Source organism: Chaetodon auriga, chromosome 14, assembly GCF_051107435.1.
Source record: "Chaetodon auriga isolate fChaAug3 chromosome 14, fChaAug3.hap1, whole genome shotgun sequence".
Classification (NCBI taxonomy): Eukaryota; Metazoa; Chordata; class Actinopteri; order Chaetodontiformes; family Chaetodontidae; genus Chaetodon; species Chaetodon auriga.
Window position 1 is genome coordinate 8,659,637 of NC_135087.1, and position 20,569 is coordinate 8,680,205.

Genomic DNA, 20,569 nt, shown 5'->3' on the forward strand with positions numbered 1-20,569 from the left:
TATACGACAGTGTTAAGTCTGCATTTTCTTACTTGTGTGAGCTCCTGTTCTCTCAGTTTTGCTCTGTGGAGCTCTTGTTCCAGTTGAATGACAGATCTATTACCCTCAGCGCTGTTAAGCAGTGCTTGCTCCAGCTCTCTGATTCGTCCAGCTAGCTTGTCTATCTCCTCATTACGCTCTGCGAGATCGCGCTTGGCTTGCTGATTGGCTGCAAGCAAGCAGGCATGGTCCTCTGTTTTGTCTTTGATGATAGTCTGTAGACTCTCCACCTGCAGAGATATACAGGGGACAACAGTTAGTGATAACAAGTTTCTAGAGTTTTAAAGAAGCAGAAAGGGATTTGCGAATGGAAAACTGCATGATTTGTAGATAAATAAGCCATTCCGGGTCTGCAACCACTGGTATTGAACACTGAAGTTTAAGCCATTCCAGAGAGCAGTGATGTGAAGGTGAAAGACAAATGAAGTGCATAACAGAAGCAAATGAATGTTAGCAAGTGGACGATGAAATGGGAACAAATGTAGATCGTCTGACAATAAAACATAAGCACAGAGTATTAATTTATGGATGATTGCTCAGAAATAATGAAGTACGATCCACACCATGCAAAGAGTCAGAGGAGCTAATAGAAGTATGCTACAGCTAGATTTCATACCTGCAGAACCAAGTCCTCAAACTACAGCAATCCGATCGGCACGGGGATAAACACATGGCAAAAGTCAGGCTCGTCGGCAAACAAACAATGCATTCATCACTTCAACCTCTGTGAGTACTACTAAATACACATCAGTTAAATGGTTCATAATCCTATCAGCGGTGCATTAGACTCAAATCACAAAAACACATCAAAGCACGCACACTGCAAATGCAAGGCCCTTTTATTATCTTTATCTAGAATTAGGAGCACTTTGTATGACATTGTCCTGTTGACAAATTAACAGATGTATATACTTGCTATCAAATAAACAGGCCTCACCCTGTGTCCTTTGTTATCCGCACTGGCTGTCTGCTTGAGCTGCACCTCCAGCCTTCGGATCTCCTGCTGGAACTCGTCTCTCTCGTGTTCGCGCTCTACAGCCTGCTCCTATACGCAAAACAACAAATTATGCGAAAGACTGAGTTCAATGTGCATTAAGCAGCAATATAAGAAATTGCCTGTGACACTGTCAAATAAGGCTGTCGAGGTGTAAAAACTCACTTCTATAAACTGCCGGTCGTGTTTCAGCTGTTTCTCCAGGGCTTGGATCTGCTGGTTCAGGTCTTCAGTGTGGGTCTTGTGGTGCTGCTCTGTCTCCAGGCCCTTTGTTTCCTGCTCATCTAGCTCTCTCTCCAGGGCCCTGAGGCGCAGGGACAGGGAGCTGTGGTCCTTCTCTGCCTGCCGCTGCAAGTCCAGCCTGTCCTTGGCCAGACGCTCCGTCTCTTCCAGGAGAGCTTGAAAGAGAAAAGAGGAAGGTTAGGGCAACTGTTGTCATGTACATACATACACACAAGAATTTTAAGTAAATATAAGAGAGGAGTTAAATATACACGGCTGTTACACATACTGTCCCCCTCCTGCTGAAAAAGCACTGAATGCATTCTCCTTAACAGCTGTGAACTAGAACCTTTAAGAGGGAAAGAGACACAGCACTCCAAGAGGGTTTGTTACAAACTACTGGCAATGGTAGTGTTACAAACAGCAATGTCACACAGCACTGCAAATATACTGCATATTCATCCCCACCCCCCCATCACACACACTCATACGCCACTCTGACCCACAAACCTGCATCAGGATCTAAATTGAGCCAACGGCCTATGGAGAGAAGACACATCTGAGCACAGACATCATGTAAGTGTGTGGTCAAGCTCAATAAAGAGGTCCTGTAACATTTTATGCAGACAGTGGTGCCCATTGCATGATTTTCTGCTCGCTCCGCTCACCTTTCTCCCTCTCCCCGAGGCCAGTGGAGAGATGCTCCTTCTGGCGCAGGAGAAGCGTGTGCTCCTCGCTGAGCTCCTGATGCTTCAGTCTGAGGCTGTCCAGCTCGGCGGAAAGGCCCTGCACCTGGTGCAGCTTCACCCTCAGGTCCTCCAGCTCCTCCACTAGTCTCTCCTCTTGTACCTCCTTCTGCTGCAGGGACTCCTCTAAGACTGCCTTCTCAGCCACATAGCCATCCAGAAGGCCTGAAACAAAAACACACTGTTTGAGATTCTCATGCTCAGCAGCATAAATAGCGGAGTTCCGGTTAAACTTCAGTGTAAGTGTGAAATTGGAGCATAGGCAGAGGAGTAAGGCGTATTAACAGTCAGTGGATTAACTGCTGTAACTTGGCAGCATGAGTCAAGTGAAGCAGAGCAAGCGGGCATACAGCACTCACCCTCTGCCTTATGGAGCTCCAGCTGGAGTTGACTCTTCAGCTTCGCCTCCTGGTCGAGCTGCTCCAACAGAAGCTTGTGCTGCTCAAAGAGATGGGCCGAGTCTTCTCTGCCCTGAGAGAACTTTTTCTCCAGAGAAAGGTGGACATCATGAGTCTGCTCCAGCTGGAGAAAAATCAAGAAACCCATGATTACTACGCAGCTAACAGTACTAAAAAACAGGGAAGGAGCAATTCAAAACAAGGTTTTTGTGTGGATTGTTGACATATCTAGTCTATACATTCTCTACCTGTGTGTTGGCTTGGCTGAGCAGCTCTAGCAGTGTGCCAACAGTGTGACGCAGCCTGCTGCAGGCACTCAGAGCTGCTTCTTCTCCCCCAGGATTGAGCTGAGTATCTGAAACCAGCAGGCTCTCACAGAGCAGATGGGTCAGCTCCAGGTCATCTGAAGACAAGTCTGCAACTGAAATACCTACAAAAATGCAAATACTTTAATTGTAAAACCTTCATAAATTAGCTTTGTCAACTTTCCCAAGCATAACATGCCCTGCAACTTCAGAATGAATCAGACACCAACAGACCTGATTCTTGCGCATCTTTGTTCCCTGTTGAGCTCCTCTGTAGGGTAGCCTGCTCAGGTGTTTTGGCTCTGGCACTGATCTTTTGTCCAATCAGTTCTTCGGTTGCAATAATGCCGCGAACCATCTCAATCAACACCTTCCTCAGCTTTTCATTGGCCTGGTCAAGTTTACGTCTGGGGAAAAAAAGAAAAGGCACATCAGAGATTCATATGCCAAGCAAAGCACAACATGACTTCGTGGGAGACTAATTACTTGCTACATTTTTCACACTGGTGTCCAATTTTTTTTTACATTTAAATCACAAAAGAAGTTCACAAACAAGAAAATGTCCAGGTTACTTGCAGTAATCACTTACTTTTCCTCTTTAGCCATGTGTAAGTCATCGGTGAGCATCTTCAGAAGGTTGCCTCCCTCCTGACTCTCCCGCTCCCTTCGTTGAAGGAGAGTGTCCAAAGTCTCCATCTCTGCACGCTTCCCCTTCAACTCTCCCTGCAGACAGCCAACCTCTGCTTGCAGCTGGAAAACAATAGACAAAGAGACAGTTTGTTAATTCAACCACTTTAACAAACCTGCTAACTGCACCTCTCCCACCTGTGCTAGGACAAAGGTGACAACCAGTATCATTACCCAAATACATTCAATGCATATTATATACCACTGCAAGACAAGAAACACATCCCTCCTCCTCTAAAACCAGCCTGAAGCATACACACACACACACACACACACACACACACACACACACACCCACATACTGCCTGTAATCATCACACACCCTTGGCAGAGGTACTGTGGTTAAATGCCAGTCAGTGTGGGACTGAAACAAGCCAGCGTCAGGAGTCACTGCTGCACCTTCTGTCCGAAGAGTGTTGATCAGAGTTTTCCTCCATGGCTCCAGTGATTCGTCTTACCTTTCACTCTCTGCCTCTCCTTTCAGCACGGCTTCCCTCTCTTTTTCCCTCTCCCTCCTGTTTCCATCCCATCAAACACATCTGATGCAGCCACCTGCCTCAACAAAACAATGCTGTTGCCGTGACAACAGCACCCTCCCAGCCTCTCTTAAGCCTCTCTTTGCTAACCTCATGGGTGTGTGTGTGTGTGTGTGTGTGTGCGTGTGTGTTAATATCTCACTACCAAGCCGGGCAGATGTCATGGAAACAAGTATATCCATATATTAAGCACATTTATGCTGATTTTGCCTCCAAGATATAAGATGCATTCATTAATTGAGTCCTATGCAGTCAAAAAATGTTTTTTGGAAACAGAAATTTAATCTTTAGGGGGTGTTGGGACTGCCTTGTTAATAACTCAGGCAACAGTAAACGATTAACATAACAGTTTCAGTACACTTCACATCTCCACAACAACCAACAGACAAAATGAAACTTTGATTATATCCTGCCTGCTCTACAAATCACTGGAGCACATCAAAATGAACAGACAGAGAGAGAAATGTGTATGAATCCATGTTATTCTGCCATTTGAAGTCTGTATAATTTCATAATCATTCATCTGCCTAAGAGCATGACCAACACACACAAACACACACCAGATTAGTGTGGTGATTCATTGATATGTTAATCTCTTTAACAAAGTGTAATCCTATGCAAGGGAAATCTAGCCTATGGATGCTATGCCATGGCGATATTTTCCCTCCCAGACCTCGTACTGTCCACTGGCCCTCAGTTTCTACTGTAGGTCACCACAACTTCTCCTTCATCTCATCGATTTTGAACCACAGCACCCACGATCCAACACATTTTTCTCAGCAAAGTGAAGCTACAGGTGTTGCCTTTTTCAACTGCACTTGAACATAACAATGTAAAACCTGTACAAAGCACTGGAAAAGGTGTGTGTGTTTGTCTGTCTTGTACCTGGGCCACCACAGCGTCGAGCTGCTGCAGCTGTGCAGTGAGCTGGCTCATTTTTCCAGTGTAGCTCCGCTCCTTCTCCTCCTGTTCAGACGTGAAGCTCCGCCTCAAGTCCTCAAGCTCCGCCTGCTTCTGCTCTTCAAACTCCGTCTTCAAAGAAAGCAGTGATGCCGGTACATCAAGTTAAAGATGCAGTTCGCCATCTTAAAAAGCCTCAGTACAGTGTAGCTTTATTTGTCCCTCGGCTAAAGAGATCTCTGACCATGTCTCACTGGCTTATGCCGACTGCTGGCTTGCACATTTCAGATGGTCAAATGCCAAACGTCTGAAAAAAAAGTACCTTCAGCCTTAAAACCTTCTGCATCAGAGGATAAAAAGCTTAGATCCATCCATTTAGCCACTGTTCAGATAGGAGCAACACAAACACATGCACAGTCCAGCAGAGTCAGAGAACAGAGACAGACGGACAAGAACACTTCTGCATATATGATGGCGGGATTATGCGGAAACTGGGTTTGAATAATTCCCAGTGGGACAGAATCCAAGAGAAAGAGCCATCCCTAGGAATGAACTGGTGCAGCTGGAGCTTAGAGAGGGCAATGCCACCACACACACACACACACACACACACACACACACACACACACACACACACACACACACACACACACACACACACACACACACACACTACAGCTCTCAATAATCCACAGCTATTACATAATGATGTTTCAAACAGCTACTAATTCAAATAAACACACAACTTATAATAAAATGGGAAAGATCTTTATCATATTTTCCACATATAATGAATGATCCCATGGAGGCAACATGGCCGCCTTAATGGCATTTAACTATTAAAGATCTTTTAGTAAAGGATGCCTCAAAGCTATCCACACTCATCATTTTCCTCATCGCTCCTAAACGTCTTTTTTCTACCTTCAGTTGATTAATCCTGTCCTGCAGTCTCTCCTCTGATTGGACTTTGAGGAGCTCCACCTCTTCTAGGAAGTGCTGACGTTGCCTTGATGACTCCTCCTCAAGCTCCCTGCGACATGCCTCCAATTCTCGCGCAGAGACGCCCCTCAACTCCTAAAGCAGAAACATGTTTGTCTTCAGTTCCACCTAAACTAACATTGTACATTCACGGCCGTCTTGCCTAACACATCAATGTGTTGTATACAAGGAAACCCGGAGCATCCTCAGGCACCAGCTCGATGAAGGCAAGGTAGCTGAAAACGTTTGGCGACTGAAGCATGGTGTGCTGGAGAAGAGTTGTGTGATGTGTTTTAATTTTGCTGGAGTTGAGTCTCAAAGTAGGAAAATGCATTCAGTTGGTCAAACGGTCACTCTCACAGTGCTTCTCAGAAAAAAAATCCAAATATTGCCTCTACACACAAATACCCCATTATAAAGGATGAACAATAACTCTGTGTAATCCCCTTCTCTAATGGCCTGTAAGAGCCACAGAGACAAAAACTCCACTGAAAAACACTAAAACCAACTTGCCAAGCAGAGCATTAGACGTTAATTCACTCTGCAAAAGACAAATTCTCCCTCTCACACGCGCGCTCGACAAACCTGCAGCTGGAGTTGGTGCTGTTCGACGAGTTGCTCTTTCTCAGCAGCGTATGTACGTGAGAGCTCCTGCAGAGCAGCGCTGTGTTGCTGCTCGAGGTCTAAAACCTGAGAGAACACACAGAGTCCAAAGACAGATCAAATCTTACCGAACATTTAAACAACATCAAAACTACTTACATCCAAAATTCACGCGTTTGAGGAAATTGATTTCTTAAATGTATCAACGCCTGGGCTGTAATGTGATGCCTCTTTATATTGCAGTAACAATACATATGATGATACATTTCTAGAAAAACAACTTACAAATACAATACCCAGACTGTTTTTAAGAAATCCAGTGAATTAAATTTCCATGTAATCCATGTAATTATGTGTGCTGATATTGCATTAACATTACATCCAGTGTAAAATTTGGACTTTAAGAGTGACTGTACCTGCTTCTTCAGGGTCTCCAGAGCTCTGCAGTGTTCAGTATCTAAGGCCTCTTTTTGAGCAGCCAGCTCAGTCTGTAAAAACAAAATCATGGGGGAAAAAACATATTTCAGAAAAGTTGTCAATTACCTGCACTTTTTCCTCACTGACTGAGTGATAATTTGATGACTGTATGCCAGACGTTAGCCAGAGGTCGACCGACCATCTTTACTTCTCACCTTGTGAGCGAGGCTGAGCTCTGCTGCCATGGCGCTGAACTTCTCGATGTGCACCTGAGCCAGCTCTTTCCTCAGATCCTCCCTGACGGACAGCTGCTCTGCGGCGTGGCGCTCCATCGTCTGCTTGTGTTCAGACTTCTGCCGATTGAGGTCTTGACGGTGCCTCTCGTCAAGTTGCACCATTTCATCACGCAGTGTCTGAGATTGAAAGTACAAAGGCATTCAGAAGTACTTACAAACTGAGAAACCCTGAACAACTGAAGAACAAACATGGCTAACATGAAGCTTGACATTATGTTTTACTTTAAGAATTTCGAGCTCTTACGTGTACTTCCTTCAGATATGTGGCCTCCAGAGTGTCCATGTTACCCAGCATCCTCTTTTCCAGTTCATCCCGGTCTTCCTGGTGTTTGCGACCTAACTTGGCTTCCAGAGCTTCCAGCTGAGCCTGATTGGTCTCCTGATAGACGACCTCCAGACTTTCAAGTTCTGCCTTTTGTTTGGAATTCAAGGCCGCTTCCAAGGCAACGAGCTCAGCGTTGTGTTTGGATTCGAGCTCAACGGTCAGAGCTGCAAGCTGATCCCTGTGACTGGCACTGAGTGCGTCTAGCTGTGCTTTGTGTTTGGCGTTGAGCGCGTCCATCTCTTGGGAGTGTTTGTTCAGTAGTGCTGCTCTCTCGTGTTCCAGCTCAGTTTCATGTTTGTTCTTTAGCTCTGCCAGTGAGATTTCATATTTTTGGGCCAAACTCTGCTCCAACACTGCTTTTTCCTCCTGGAAGCTGAACACATAGGCAAGAAAAATTATCCCAATTGTTACAAACAAAGCAATTTCAAGGGTCCTCAAGATGAAACTGACAATAAATGTCACAATAGTTTTAAAAAGGTGACTGTTGTGGACCATTTTTCCAGTGTTTATTACAAGCCACACTGAGGAGCTCTTAAGTGATAAAACATATTACTCTACAATATATCTGACGAGCTAATAGTTTTTCAAACATGAGATTTGCTTATTTTCTCAGTTTTTGTCACAAAAACAACCAACATTACATTTTATATCGTACACATCAAAAGAAATGAGTAAACACATTAAATCAGTAATGAAAATACTCTGCAGTCACAGCCCTATTACCCATCTGCACCTCTTCAGGTGTTTGTTTTGTTTTTGTTTTTTGAAGCCATCTATAAAAGAAAAGCAAAACTTGTGTAGTGTAACGATACAAACATGACTTATGTATCAGGATATAAGCCCTGACAAACCATTGACCTAAGGCTACAATCAAGACTTAGCAGCTGCGTTTTTTCTTGAGCCAGCGTGTCTCTTTAATTATTTGCAGTGTGAGCACCACATACAAATACATACAAACACCTGCAGCGTGATGACGTTCTGAGCATCTATTGTGCTGAGCGCTGGGCTTTTTGTTTTTCTGCAGACAGAGAGCTGAAACATGTTCTGCTTTAGGTAAAACGCTGCACTCATCACTGTCTCTTTTCACTCAGCGGTCCAATCACAATGGAGGAGATGCAGAACAAACAGAGGGACACTCAAAACTGTGTCCTGCTCGGATGAAAGTACTCCTTGAACCGTGCTCCATCCAGCTTCAGCTCTTCAACCAAACAATGCTACTCGCTGAGATGTTTCCTCGCCCACAAAATTTCATGAAAACACACAAACAATCTGCAAAATGAGATACTTGCAACACATAAATTAACTGTTACTTCTGCAGATATTCTGTATCATAGCTACCAAAGCATCTCAGCTGAAAAAATGTTGCATCTCCAGAGCGCTCCCCGCTGGACATCTTCAGCTGGGAAATAACACTTTGGTGGACACGGCCCCTTAAGGACCTTTATCCTCTATATAGCTCACCTCTTTTGGGCTTGGCGTAGCCGCTCCTCACCCTGCTCCTGGAGGAGAGCAGTGAGCTCCTTGATTTCTGTTGCCATGCAGCTCTTTGCCCTTTGCAGCTCACTGCCATACTGGGCCTCCAGTCTCTGCCTCACTAATAGGACCTGTGGGCCTAAAAGACAAACCCAACATGTTACAAGCTGCTGGAGAACCACTGCTTCAATGTTTTACTTCCCAAAACTGCTGATCTGACTGGAGGGAACAATTCTGACAACCCATCTGAGTCTTGAAAGATGATCTTACTCTCATCGTTGTCCAGTGCAGCCTGCAGAGACCTTAACTTCTCCTTCTCCTCATGAAGGGCTTTTTCAAGGCCAATCCTCTCCTTCTCCATATCCCTGTCAAGGTCAGTCCTCAGGGCAGAGAGCTCAGCTTCATACTTCTCTTGGAGCTCCTCTCTCAGCCTCTTCATCTCATCCTGCGCCTGCTCCCTCTCCTGTTTAAGAGCTTCCTCGAGAGTACTGAGCTCCCCAGCAAAGTCCTGTTTCAACTGTGGGAGTTGGCAGGACTTGTAAGTAACACGGATGGAGACTCCCACACTGTACCTGTAAATCTTTGTTTTTGTGCATTGGGATATTTTCACCCTTCTCGGATGCATGTTTGTATCTGTACCTTTTGTGTGTTCCCTTGCATTTCTGCATCATGTTGGTTGCTCAAGGCAGCCAGTCTGTTCTCCAGGGTGTGGATGATGGTCATCCTTGTCAGTAGCTCCTCAGTGTGACACCACGTCCTCTGTTCCACCTCCACCTAATTAAAATGACCATAATCTTGCATCACATTTCACTTCATAATCTCAATGTGTAATTTGTTGTACAGATTATCTGATTATCTTTTCTCACCTCAACCTGCCTTGCTGCCTCCAGATGAACTCTGGTAAGGTCTGTCAAGAAGACATTTGAGGAGTTATTAAACTGCAGCAGCTCCTCAAAGCCAAATAGCATAGGTTTGTATTTTATAATACGTATCTGTGGAGTACCTTGTAAGTGACGGTCAGAAAGTTTGGCTCGGAGTTGCTCCAGCTCCAGAGCATGTCGAGTCTTTATCTCCTGCAGCTCTTCATAGTAGTGGTCAGTGAGGTCTGAGCGCACCTAATGCACAGGTAATGACATCAAAACAAGTAATTCAGAGAGTTTAAGGTGTCAGTATACTCCCACTGAGAACTGTTCCCGGGACAATAAAATTGCACCCTGTTCACACAGTGGTTGGCCAGCTGTTTGGAGATGATAAAGAAGACAGGGTTTGAACTCACTCCAGCTCTTTTTTCATTCTTGATACAACTATTTTATCTTATGAAGTAATTCTGAAAACACACAACTCAAGCGTAGTGTGCCAACAACCTTCCTGATATTTGCCTCTTATTCTGTTTTTGTGGAAATGGAGGCATTAAAGATTGAAGAACTGACCTGTTGCAGCTCTTCCTTAAAGGAAAGAGCCATAGAAGATCGCAGATCGGCAAGCTCCAATGTGTGTTTCTCCTCCAGCTGAAGGCGCAAACTGTCAAGTGTTTCCTGTATGAGACGTAACATGATGCTTAAGATACCACATGATCAAGATCACAAAACTAATGCAGCGAAATGTGCAGAAAAATTCACTCCACTGTTTTGTTAAACCTGAGCTGCACACATCAAAATTCTATGCAAATTTGACAGTTCAAATTCCAAAAGTGCTCCAAACACAGATTTATGTCATGACAGCAGGTCTTCATAATGTCTTACACACTCAATGTCATAATATGTGCACACCTTGTGCTTCTCCAGTTTGAGGTCAGTATCAGAGGGCACGTGATCTTTTTCCTCTTCAGCTTGGCTTTGGGATATGAAACTGAAACAGAGACCAAAGGCAGTGACAGCAGAAGATTTTTATCCAAGTTTGTAGCATGTGTATCCGGTCTTACATTTAGACCCACAGGCATACCTGTCATCTGCGGTTTTAAGCACAGATTCCTCCAAGGCACCTTCCACCAGCCTCAGCTGGAGCAGAGCAATTTCCTCTCTATGGTTCTCCTCTGTAACCCGCAATCGCTGCTCGAAGTATCTAAAGGAGGTAAAGTATGTATGATTTGCAGGGGGTCAGTAAAAGGGTAGGAAGAGGAAATTCAACAAAGATGCAAGGACAGACAATGGAGGTTCAGACTTTTTGTGAGAATAAATGCATCAAGACTGTGTGTATCTGTGCCTGCGTGGCTGTTTGTGCTCTTGTACCTCCTCAGGCTTTCCAGCTCGGCCTCATTCTGCTCCTTGATTTCCCGTTTTTGATCATTAAACTCCGCCTTCAGGCGCTCAATGTCATCGACACGAGATGAGCGAGCGAGCAGCTGTTCCTTCAGCTCTGCAAGAAAATAGAGACAGAAAAAGGTGAGAACACAGTAACTGGAAATACACACATGCAGCGGATGTCGGAGTGCAGGTTTCTTCTCCTCTGCGTCATATCGCACCACAGACAAGAACCATTGTTTTATATAACTTGTACTTTTGTTTAATTCTGAATATTTGCACTGTGAGTATCAAAATAAAAGCAGTAAATGAATACACAGGACTGTCAGGTTCCAGGCTGGTGAATCAATCTCACCTCCCAGCTCTTGGCGACTAGCCCTCATGCTCTCCAGCTGGGTCCACAGCTGACCGACTTCTTGTTCTGAGCTCTGTTTTAGCTGGGCCTTCTCCTCCTGTAGGCGCAAAACCTGGTTCACAGAGAAGACAAACTGTAAGTTTTCATTGTTTTGTATACTGGGCTGAAACGTCTACAAAATAACACATAATAATATTAAGTTCTGTTAATCAAAGGAACAACCTGTGTATTGAAATGAGAAATAAATGCCAATTTAGCTCCATGTTAATGTGCACGTGATGAGTGGCCCACCTCTTGCTGCAGTTGCTGCTCCCTCTCCTCTAGATGGAGTGCTTGCTGCTCTTTCTCCTGCAGCACTGCCTTTTGTCTAGAAATCAACTCCTCCTTAGCACCTAATCAGCATTTACCACAGAGTGAGCAAAGCAACGACAAGTTATATAAACTAGAACACAAAATGCATTGAATAAGAAGTAACTCAGTGGCCATGATTTGGAAATTAGCATCATTCTATTAATTCTACTATTGGTAGAATGAAATTAGGTCTTCAAAATCACAATTGCTATCAGCCAGTCAGCATGACTGTCTATTGTACGTATTGTTCTCCTTAGACATGGAAGATACAGATTAAGTTCTGATGAGTGTCCATTATTAAAATAATGAATTTAGAGGATTGTGCAGCCTTAGTGGTAAAGTATGCACTCTGAGTGAGGATGGGAGGTTGGAAGGATTGTAGCAGGATGCCAACTCACAGACAGCTGCATCTCTGTCAGCCCGGGCTTGTTTCAGCTCCTCCACTAGTTTCTCGCTCTGCTCCTTACTGGAGGTCTGGAGTTCCTCCAGCCTGGCCTGTGACTCCCGCAGCTCTGACTGGGTCTGGGACAGAGCTGCCTGGGCTTCAGTAAGAGCTTTATTGGTCTGGGAGAGGGAGGCCTGTGTGTTGGAGAGTTCTGTTTGAGTGGCAGTAAGGCTGTTCTGGGTCTCTGAGAGAGACGTTTGGAGGCTTGTCTGGGCACTCTCGGCTTCCTTATCCCACTCTGACCTCAGAGCCTGAGAAAAAAAGACCAATATGAACCGAAATAAATCCACAATATTCAGTGCAATGGCAGTACAGATGTTAAAAAGCTTCAATAAGCCTCTCAACACTTGTCTAACATGCTTTGTAAAGCTTTACCTGAATCTTTTCGGAATGCTTTTCCTCCATGACACCTCTCTCCTGTGCAACAGAAGTCTCCCACTGCTGCTTCAACTCGTCTGAACATACAGATAAAAAAAAAAAAACGCATGAAAAGATTCACCCACATCAGAGAATTTGAAGGTTACATCTGAGGCTGTGTTCTACTTTATCCTGAATAAGCTTCTAAAGAATGAGGGTGACTCACCCACATCCATAATGGCCAACACGTTGAGTACACCGAAGGGCAAATATGAAAAAGAACAGTGACTGAACAACTGAAAACCACTCACTCATGTCTCGTCTGTGCAGCTCACGCAGTCTCTCCTGCTGCTCGTGGCTCTGCTGTCTGATCTGATCCAGTTCGAACTGATGCCGGGCCTGCAGTACTGCACTTTCCTGGGAAAATGCCTCCCTCAGGGAGGCCTGGACCTTGTTAAGAGCCGACTCCTGCTCCTGCTGCAAGTTTACCTGGGAGTGCTGCTCCAGCTGGGACATGTGGACGCTGGTCAAGGCTTCAAGCTCACTGATCCTCTGGACCTGGAGGAAATTAAAGCATAAGGTGCGGTTTGTGTGAGAGCTTTTCCTGAGTCTTGTAGTAACTGCATCTGTCTTATATTTACATTTTACACACTTATTCACACTGTTACTGTCCATACCAATTTATAACTGGTGCAAAGTTACAAAACACCACTTTTAAGTACTACTAATGAGTACAAGTCAATGTCACAAACAGAATTTGACTGTGAAATAATTCCATACTACAACACATATAGTATACCTGGGCCTCCTGCAGTTCAGCCTGGTGGGCAGCCTCCATGCTCTCCCTCAGCAGAATAAGCTCCTCATTGTGTTTTGCAGCCAGCTCTGAAACCATCCTCTCATGCTCACGTTCAGTGACCTGGAGGAAGACAAAAGAGGAATACAAGAAGCTGAAAAATAATACAAAGAATACAAAGAATACAGAAAGTGACATAACGTAGAGACGGGAGGTTTCACTGCAGTGTGTCATACTGGGAGTGAAGTGCTTGCTCGTGAGTATTCAGATTTATTAATCCTAATACCTGTTTGATTAGGCTGATCTGTTTCTTCTGTTCTTCCTCCATAGTGGCCTGCCGCTTCAGCAGTTCTGACTCCAGGTGATTGTTCAACTCAGAAATCTGGGAATTTAAGCAGAAAAATATAAAGGAAATTCCAAGACTAGAAGGCACTCTGTCAAAGTTAAGCAACATTAATGCTGCACAATCTTCTTATCTTTAATTTCAATCATGCTGACAAATATTAAATCTGAATCTGGATCTGTATCAATTAAAAGATGTGTGGCTTTCAGCATCACACAATAAAACATGTTAGACTGCATGTAATATATAGCAATATATAATACACAAATAAATGAGAGTTATAAATCAAAATATGTACATTAGACTCATACAGACGAATGTCATCATAAACCTGTAAAATAAAAAGTATTTGAAGTGTGTGCGCTTTTTAAAATCCCACCTCTCGTTGTTGTTTCTCCATCAGGTCTTTTATTTCCTGTCGGTGGGATGACTCGAGCCTCTTTGTAGCCTCCTCAACAGCCACGACCTGCTTCTCCAGGAGAGCCTTGACCTCCTCCTCCCTCTCCCTCCTCTGCTCCTCCAGGTGATGCCTCACATCAATGAGCTCTTTCTCCTTCTCCTGTCTCTCTTCCTCCCATTTCTCCTTCTCTTCAGCCATCTGTAAAAATGAGTTTGTGTATCGTGTTAATCTCTTCACAGTCAGTTATTAAATAAACTCTTGTGACATTTTATATCTCACATCAACATCCTTGGCTTTCAGCAGGTTCTCAAACTGTTCCAGTTCCTCCTCGAGGACTTGTTCCATTTTTCTAATCCGTTCATCCATCTCCTCTTCTTTCCTCCTGTGCTGCTCCCTCTCCTGCACTGCCTGGGCTTGGGCCTCCTCCAGGTTGGCCAGGTTTTGTCTCAAACAGACAACCTGAGAATCCAGTTCATTCTTCTCTTTTTCGACACTGTCCAGACTGCACTGGCTGTTCTCCAGCTCTTCCTGCAATCTTCCCACCTCTGATTGAGCATTTAGAACCTGTGCACGAGTAATTTCAAGCTCCTTTAATGTTTCATCCAGCTCCATAGTCCTTTGACCTAGAAGGGCTGATGTGGTTCTATGCGTCACTTTTGTCTCCTCGAGCTCCGACAGGAGACGTTCACAGCGAGCCTTGAGAAAGGAAGAAAAGGAAATTCCTTTAGCTTTTTGAACATTATTCTCATTTTTTCATATCACTTCACTGCCTCCTCCCTTTGAAGCCTTTTGGCACCAGTATGTAACTGCTGCAGTATAATAGCATTTCCATCCATTTACAATGAATTGGTTTTAAAGAAAAAAAACCCCAACCCACTGCCTCCCTCAAAAAACATAAAATAAACAAAACCTGCATGCAGAGACTAGTGTGTTTACATTCCTATTAAGATACTAAGTCAAACCCAATTATACTGGTATACCTGCAGTGTTTGCAGCTGGTTGTCATCTCTGAGCTCTGGGCTCTGTTTGGCAGATTCTGAAGCCTGCTTTATCTCCTGCAGAGACAATAGCAGCAGCTCCTGCTGTGTTTGATGAGACGGGAGCGCATCCTCCTTCTCATTCTTTAGCTCCTCTACCAGTTTATCTGCTTCCTCTGACGGAGAGGGAGACGGGACGAGCAGGCAGGTTTCAGCAGCTTCCTTTCCCATCAGCAGTACTGCATTCTCTTTCCCTCTTTCTTCCATTAAGGCACTGAGTTTGTTCTTCAGGTTGTCTTGTTCATGAGCTTTCAAGTTCATCTCCTCCTCAACATGTTTCCTCTTCTCCTTCTCCTCTTCAAGTTCCCAGAGAGCCTGTCTGAGCTCTTCCGTTACTTGGGCCCACCTGAACATACAAAGACAGATGAGCAAGCAATGAAAACATAGGGTCACTAATTATATTTTTTTATAAATTTTACATGAACAAACACTAGCAGATGAAGTAAATTCACTTTATCCAAAAGCTTCAAAGATAACTTTAATAAAACAATTCAGGGGAGCTAGTTTGGTCATTTAGTAGTGGTCATTTACTTAATGCACTTAATGAAAAACTAAAGTTAGCACAGACATCCTGCAAGTAAACTGAGAGACAATGAAAACGAAATGTGTCACATAATAAAAAAAAACACACACACAATAAGCTGGAACAGTCATACAAAGAAAAGTTGGAAAAAAAAATGAATCACATGCCCTAATTAACTTCATTACTGTACCTGCTCCTGGCCTCCTCCAGCTCCTCAGCACTCTTGATAACTTCCTCCCTTAGCACATCCAAGTCCTTGTCCTTGACAGCCAACTCCTCACGGAGCTCCGCACACTGCTGATTCAGAAGTTCTTTTTCGAGGTCTGTCTCCTCAAACGGCTGTTCAGAGAGTTTACTCATCTCCACCGCGCTGGAAGTGGAGCTGTGAAGCCACTGAGACAGAGGCTGAGGCTTGGAATTATCAGCCACAGGGATGCCAGGGGAGCAGCGTGGGCTAGAACTGTTGTGGAGGTCGTCGTTATCTTCGGGGAAACGGTTTGAAATCGATAACAGAGGCTCATCTCCCAACACTTCACTGTTCAGTTCAAAGCTGTGAGGAGAGGCACAGAGACAAATTAGTAGATTTAACTAGCCTGTAAAACACAAACACTCATACAGATAGCAGAAATAGCATTTCTCTAACCTGTAGTCTGCAGAGATGTCCAGCTGACTGCAATGTTCAAAGCTTTCATTGACCACTGAAGATTGTGAGTGTGCAAGAGGAGCTGAGGATAAGTAGCGCTCCATCAGAATATCCCCAGGCACTGATACATTCATGGCGTCCTGATCAGGTCCACTGTCCACATTGTCCTCATCTACATTAAACCTTTCATCATAACTAAAACCAGCCTTAGCTTGGTTCTGCCGATTTTTGGAGGCTTTGAGTCCCATCACCTCTTCCTCTCTAAACTTCAGTTCTTTCTCCCGCTCCTCCAAAAGCTGCCTGACTCTCTCCACCTCTTCTCTGTGCTCGTCTTTGAGCCTCTGCACCTCCTCCTCCTGCCTCCGTTTTTCCTCCTTAAGGCTCTGGACACAAAGGGCAGACCTGGCCACCTCCTCACTACATCTCCTCTCCACATCTTCTTCCTCCTGAAGCCTTTTCCTCAGCTCCAGCACTTCTCTGTTCAGCTTCTCCTTCTCCGCTTTGTACTGCTCCATCTCAAGGCACCGAGTTTGGACTGAGCTTAACTGGGTCTGGAGGTCTTGCAGTTGTGCCTCCCTTTCCTTTCGCTCCTCTTCCCTGCTTTTCTTCTCCTCCTCCAGTAAAGAAAGCACATGTTGGTGTTTCTCCATCTCCTCAGCTAGTTCAGCACATATGCGTTGGCTGTTCTCCCTTTCTTCTTCAAGCTCAGCCCTCAGTTTGTGCAGAATAGTGTCTACCTCACTGTCAGTGCTAAAGACTTCAACACTTGACTCTGAGCCAGGTCCTGCACTCCCTGATTCCCCTGATGGTACCTCCTTATGACTGATGTCTGCAGCTTTGGAGCAATGGCCATGTTGATGCTGTTGTTGTTGAGTATTGAGGACTTCAGCTCCTGACTGACTTTTGATGCGCAGAAACTCTACACTGGTCTGTGTGAAAGACAATTCAGAGAAGTCAAGTTCAGTTGCAGTGCATATGAATAGTTCAGTGTATATTTTTACGCAACAATAATCCTGTGCTGTCACAGATTTAGTTTTGAGTGGCACTTACCTGCTGGAGCTGTCTCTGCAGCGCCTGAATCTGCCCAGCAAGTGACTGCGCCTCCAGCTGTACCTGGTCTCTACTGGCCAGGGCATCCTGCAGTTTGGAGCTGAGCCTCGCAATGATCTCATTACGCGTCTCCACAGCCTGCTGCAGCTGCTGTAAGTTTTATAAAAGTATGGGTCAATTTCACAAGCACAGACATAAACACAATCACATATGCTTTTCTACGGTGAAGAGCAGCACACTTTGAGGTTATACTGTAGCATGCATTTCTACCTTAAGCTGTCCAAAAAACCACTGACTACTTGAGTACCCAAACCTTTTAAATGACAATTAGAATACAGAAACAGACAAATTTCTTTGTTGATAAAAAGACAGAATACTATTTGCCTACAGTATCAGAGGACACTGTATCAAAGAGAAACCCCATAATATTTTAAGACTTCTAAAATTTAACATAAAACGTTATGTGACACTATAGTTAAGCTAATTTTGGCTCTGAATTCATGCAACATTTCCACAACTTGAAATACCATGTTTTAACTCCTCTACACACAGACACAGATAATATAGATGAACTATGCTTTTCTGCATGGCTGCACTGATCTGAAAACACAGCAGACCGAGTTACATTCCCCATGGGCTGGAGATGACACAGAACACAGACACACAAATTCACACACCATTACAAGACTCCCATTGTCTTATGAGTAAACAAAGCATGAAGGCAAATTAATCCATCTGACCAAACAATTCCAAACACACTGCAACATGGCATGCAAAAAGGAACACTGATTTAAATAATCATTTTACAGCCCAGTTTCCACTGTGTGAATTCAGAGCCTGGGATTATAATGCAAAGTATGCATTCATGACATTAAACCCATCTCCTTTTTTGAGTCATACTTAAGTCTAGTTGAGTCTTTATCAGCAACAACCACATAAAGCCAAAAGGAACTACTGAGAAGACACAAAATTACTGAATTGGGACCCATGAAAAAAAACTGCTTTAGCCAGATGCTTCAACGTGCAGTATGAAAAATGATATTATCCAACTAAAAAATGCTTAATCATTGACTGTGGATACCTTGAGCTGCTCTTTTCCGGTGAGTGCAACTAGCTCCTCTTCTCTAAAATCTTCCGCAGGGGACAGGCTGTGCTCCAGGGTGGGGGGCTGATCCTCCTGAGGAAGAGGTGACTTCTCTGGCTTCTGGGGTTCCTAAAGGATTAAACGTTTTTAGAATTAAGACGATTTTCCCCACGTTGCCTGATAACAATGTAAAGAAAATGCAATCCAAGTGCCACCAAGATGCATTTACATCTAATGGGTGTGGGTGAACTTTTCCTTTAAAAAAAGGCAGTAAATAGTGTCACAGTTAATCCTGTCCAGGTTGCTATGACAACATGGCCTACAGGCAACGTGATGGTTAGTGACCCATTTCTCTAATATATGTTTACCGAACAGGGGGCACGGACCACTTGTTAAAGCATACAGTGAGCGAGCAAAATTAAACAAATGATGGAGGTCAGCCAGTGTGACCCCTGAACAGCCCTGAGTGATGTCATGCAATAAAGAAATATGAGTGATGAAAACGACCAGCTGTTTACATTAAATATATAGATTTCCACAAAAAAAAATGTATTTATTGCATCTGTTCTGTGACTCTATTGCTGAATGAGTCTGTTGTCTGGTGTACCTCATGGTTGGTCTTGCTGTTCAACTGCGCGTCATTGGCTGAAGAAAGTGTAGCTTCTACGTGACGATCTTGCGTTGTGCTGTCATTCTGCGAGACAGTCTGGCCCTTCCTCTTCTGCGTCTTTTTCGCCGCCCCCGAACTGTCGCCTTTCGCCCGCTTCTGTCGGAAGCTAGCAAGCTGCGCAGGAAGGACAGCGAGAGGTAGATGGACACATAGGTCAGGACCACTGAGCACCACCACACTATGAGCATGGTGAAGCTCAGGGGTCAAAGGTGAGATAGAGCCAGAGTCCAGATTTATCTCCTCAGTTGAAAAATGAAAAAGTAATCAAAACAACATCCTGAAATCAACCAAAGTATAAATGCACACGTGTGCAAATTGTTGACAGTTTCTGCTGTGGAAGAGAAAATAGATAGGCAGCCCTTATTTTGATGAGTCAGAGTTGTGCAACAAAAAAAAGACAGTGCCCAACGAAGCAAGAAGAAATCCCAAACTCATACCCGAAATAGACTACACCATAGGCTGACGAGGTATCCAAGTTCGAAATGAGGTGATGATGCTAAATATTCTCAAATCTCCAGAGAGCTGTTTCAAACCCATGAGAAGTGCACATTTTAGTGACACACATTGGACAACCTCTCAGCAGACCAGAAACAGCACAAGGTTAAGAAAAAAGACAAAAAAAAGGAGCGCACATCCATCTCTGTCATTTTGCATTTTCCAGCACTTAGAAAGTCGAAGTCAGAAACAACTGGCTGACTGGAGCTTTTTAAAGCACCACAAAGTCCTCTCTGAAAACATGAAATGGCTCAAAATAAAAATAAAAAAAATAAAAATCAAGAATCTGAACCTGAGAAGTTCATTCACAGTGAAAAAAAAATCATCCCAATCAAGCCACGATATTTAGATTGAATTCCAGAGAGACCGATTTGGTACAAATCCACCTCAGGCTGTTTCTCTTTGCAACACACTCCTCTTTTTATCGCTGTCTCCCTCTCTCTCTCTCTCTCTCTCTCTCAGCCGGTCTCTTCTTTAAGCAGCTTAAAATCAGATTACAGCAGTTCACATTGTGACAGGGACCCTCATGAAGCCCTCCATCAATAACTGACAGTCAATCATCGACTTCCTTTCTTGCTGGTGGTCAGACCTGTCATTCTTCCTTAACAGAGCAGTTGCTCTACTGTCCAGATGTAGATCTTGCTGTCTGTAGGCAACAGTGCACTGTGCCAAACCTTTCATCCTGAAACTCCCTGCTACAGTGCAGAGAGATGCACAAACTCTGGATAGGGGATGGCATGTGTCTAGACTGAGGAAAGAGGGTGGAGACTGAAAAAAGCATTCACATGGAGAGGAGGAGACAGAGTTGTGTGTGTGGCGAGCAGCATCACAGTGTGCATGCTCAGTTCAATTTGAGATTAC

At 44.2% G+C, this 20,569-nt stretch overlaps 1 protein-coding gene across 3 annotated transcripts in view; it reads right to left on the reverse strand.

Annotated features, from left to right (window-relative positions):
• Positions 1 to 20,569, reverse strand: part of pcnt (pericentrin) — a 35,429-nt gene that overhangs the window by 12,479 nt on the left and 2,381 nt on the right. For all 3 annotated transcript variants that reach the window (XM_076748239.1, XM_076748238.1, XM_076748240.1), the window contains exons 2-40: positions 19,151 to 19,327; positions 18,541 to 18,672; positions 17,460 to 17,609; positions 16,410 to 17,338; positions 15,957 to 16,316; positions 15,187 to 15,589; positions 14,486 to 14,902; positions 14,186 to 14,404; positions 13,750 to 13,845; positions 13,467 to 13,586; positions 12,979 to 13,225; positions 12,686 to 12,765; positions 12,264 to 12,561; positions 11,806 to 11,906; positions 11,515 to 11,626; positions 11,148 to 11,274; positions 10,861 to 10,980; positions 10,689 to 10,767; positions 10,350 to 10,454; positions 9,923 to 10,034; positions 9,786 to 9,826; positions 9,559 to 9,693; positions 9,190 to 9,436; positions 8,908 to 9,058; positions 7,366 to 7,819; positions 7,041 to 7,238; positions 6,825 to 6,896; positions 6,391 to 6,495; positions 5,749 to 5,901; positions 4,813 to 4,959; positions 3,294 to 3,454; positions 2,939 to 3,111; positions 2,648 to 2,829; positions 2,361 to 2,523; positions 1,924 to 2,166; positions 1,199 to 1,431; positions 977 to 1,084; positions 656 to 676; positions 33 to 269 (exon numbers count right to left, since the gene is read on the reverse strand). In XM_076748239.1, the coding sequence (XP_076604354.1) occupies positions 33 to 269; positions 656 to 676; positions 977 to 1,084; positions 1,199 to 1,431; positions 1,924 to 2,166; positions 2,361 to 2,523; positions 2,648 to 2,829; positions 2,939 to 3,111; positions 3,294 to 3,454; positions 4,813 to 4,959; positions 5,749 to 5,901; positions 6,391 to 6,495; positions 6,825 to 6,896; positions 7,041 to 7,238; positions 7,366 to 7,819; positions 8,908 to 9,058; positions 9,190 to 9,436; positions 9,559 to 9,693; positions 9,786 to 9,826; positions 9,923 to 10,034; positions 10,350 to 10,454; positions 10,689 to 10,767; positions 10,861 to 10,980; positions 11,148 to 11,274; positions 11,515 to 11,626; positions 11,806 to 11,906; positions 12,264 to 12,561; positions 12,686 to 12,765; positions 12,979 to 13,225; positions 13,467 to 13,586; positions 13,750 to 13,845; positions 14,186 to 14,404; positions 14,486 to 14,902; positions 15,187 to 15,589; positions 15,957 to 16,316; positions 16,410 to 17,338; positions 17,460 to 17,609; positions 18,541 to 18,672; positions 19,151 to 19,327 (7,608 nt within the window). The remainder of the gene's footprint in view (positions 1 to 32; positions 270 to 655; positions 677 to 976; positions 1,085 to 1,198; positions 1,432 to 1,923; positions 2,167 to 2,360; positions 2,524 to 2,647; positions 2,830 to 2,938; positions 3,112 to 3,293; positions 3,455 to 4,812; positions 4,960 to 5,748; positions 5,902 to 6,390; positions 6,496 to 6,824; positions 6,897 to 7,040; positions 7,239 to 7,365; positions 7,820 to 8,907; positions 9,059 to 9,189; positions 9,437 to 9,558; positions 9,694 to 9,785; positions 9,827 to 9,922; positions 10,035 to 10,349; positions 10,455 to 10,688; positions 10,768 to 10,860; positions 10,981 to 11,147; positions 11,275 to 11,514; positions 11,627 to 11,805; positions 11,907 to 12,263; positions 12,562 to 12,685; positions 12,766 to 12,978; positions 13,226 to 13,466; positions 13,587 to 13,749; positions 13,846 to 14,185; positions 14,405 to 14,485; positions 14,903 to 15,186; positions 15,590 to 15,956; positions 16,317 to 16,409; positions 17,339 to 17,459; positions 17,610 to 18,540; positions 18,673 to 19,150; positions 19,328 to 20,569) is intronic.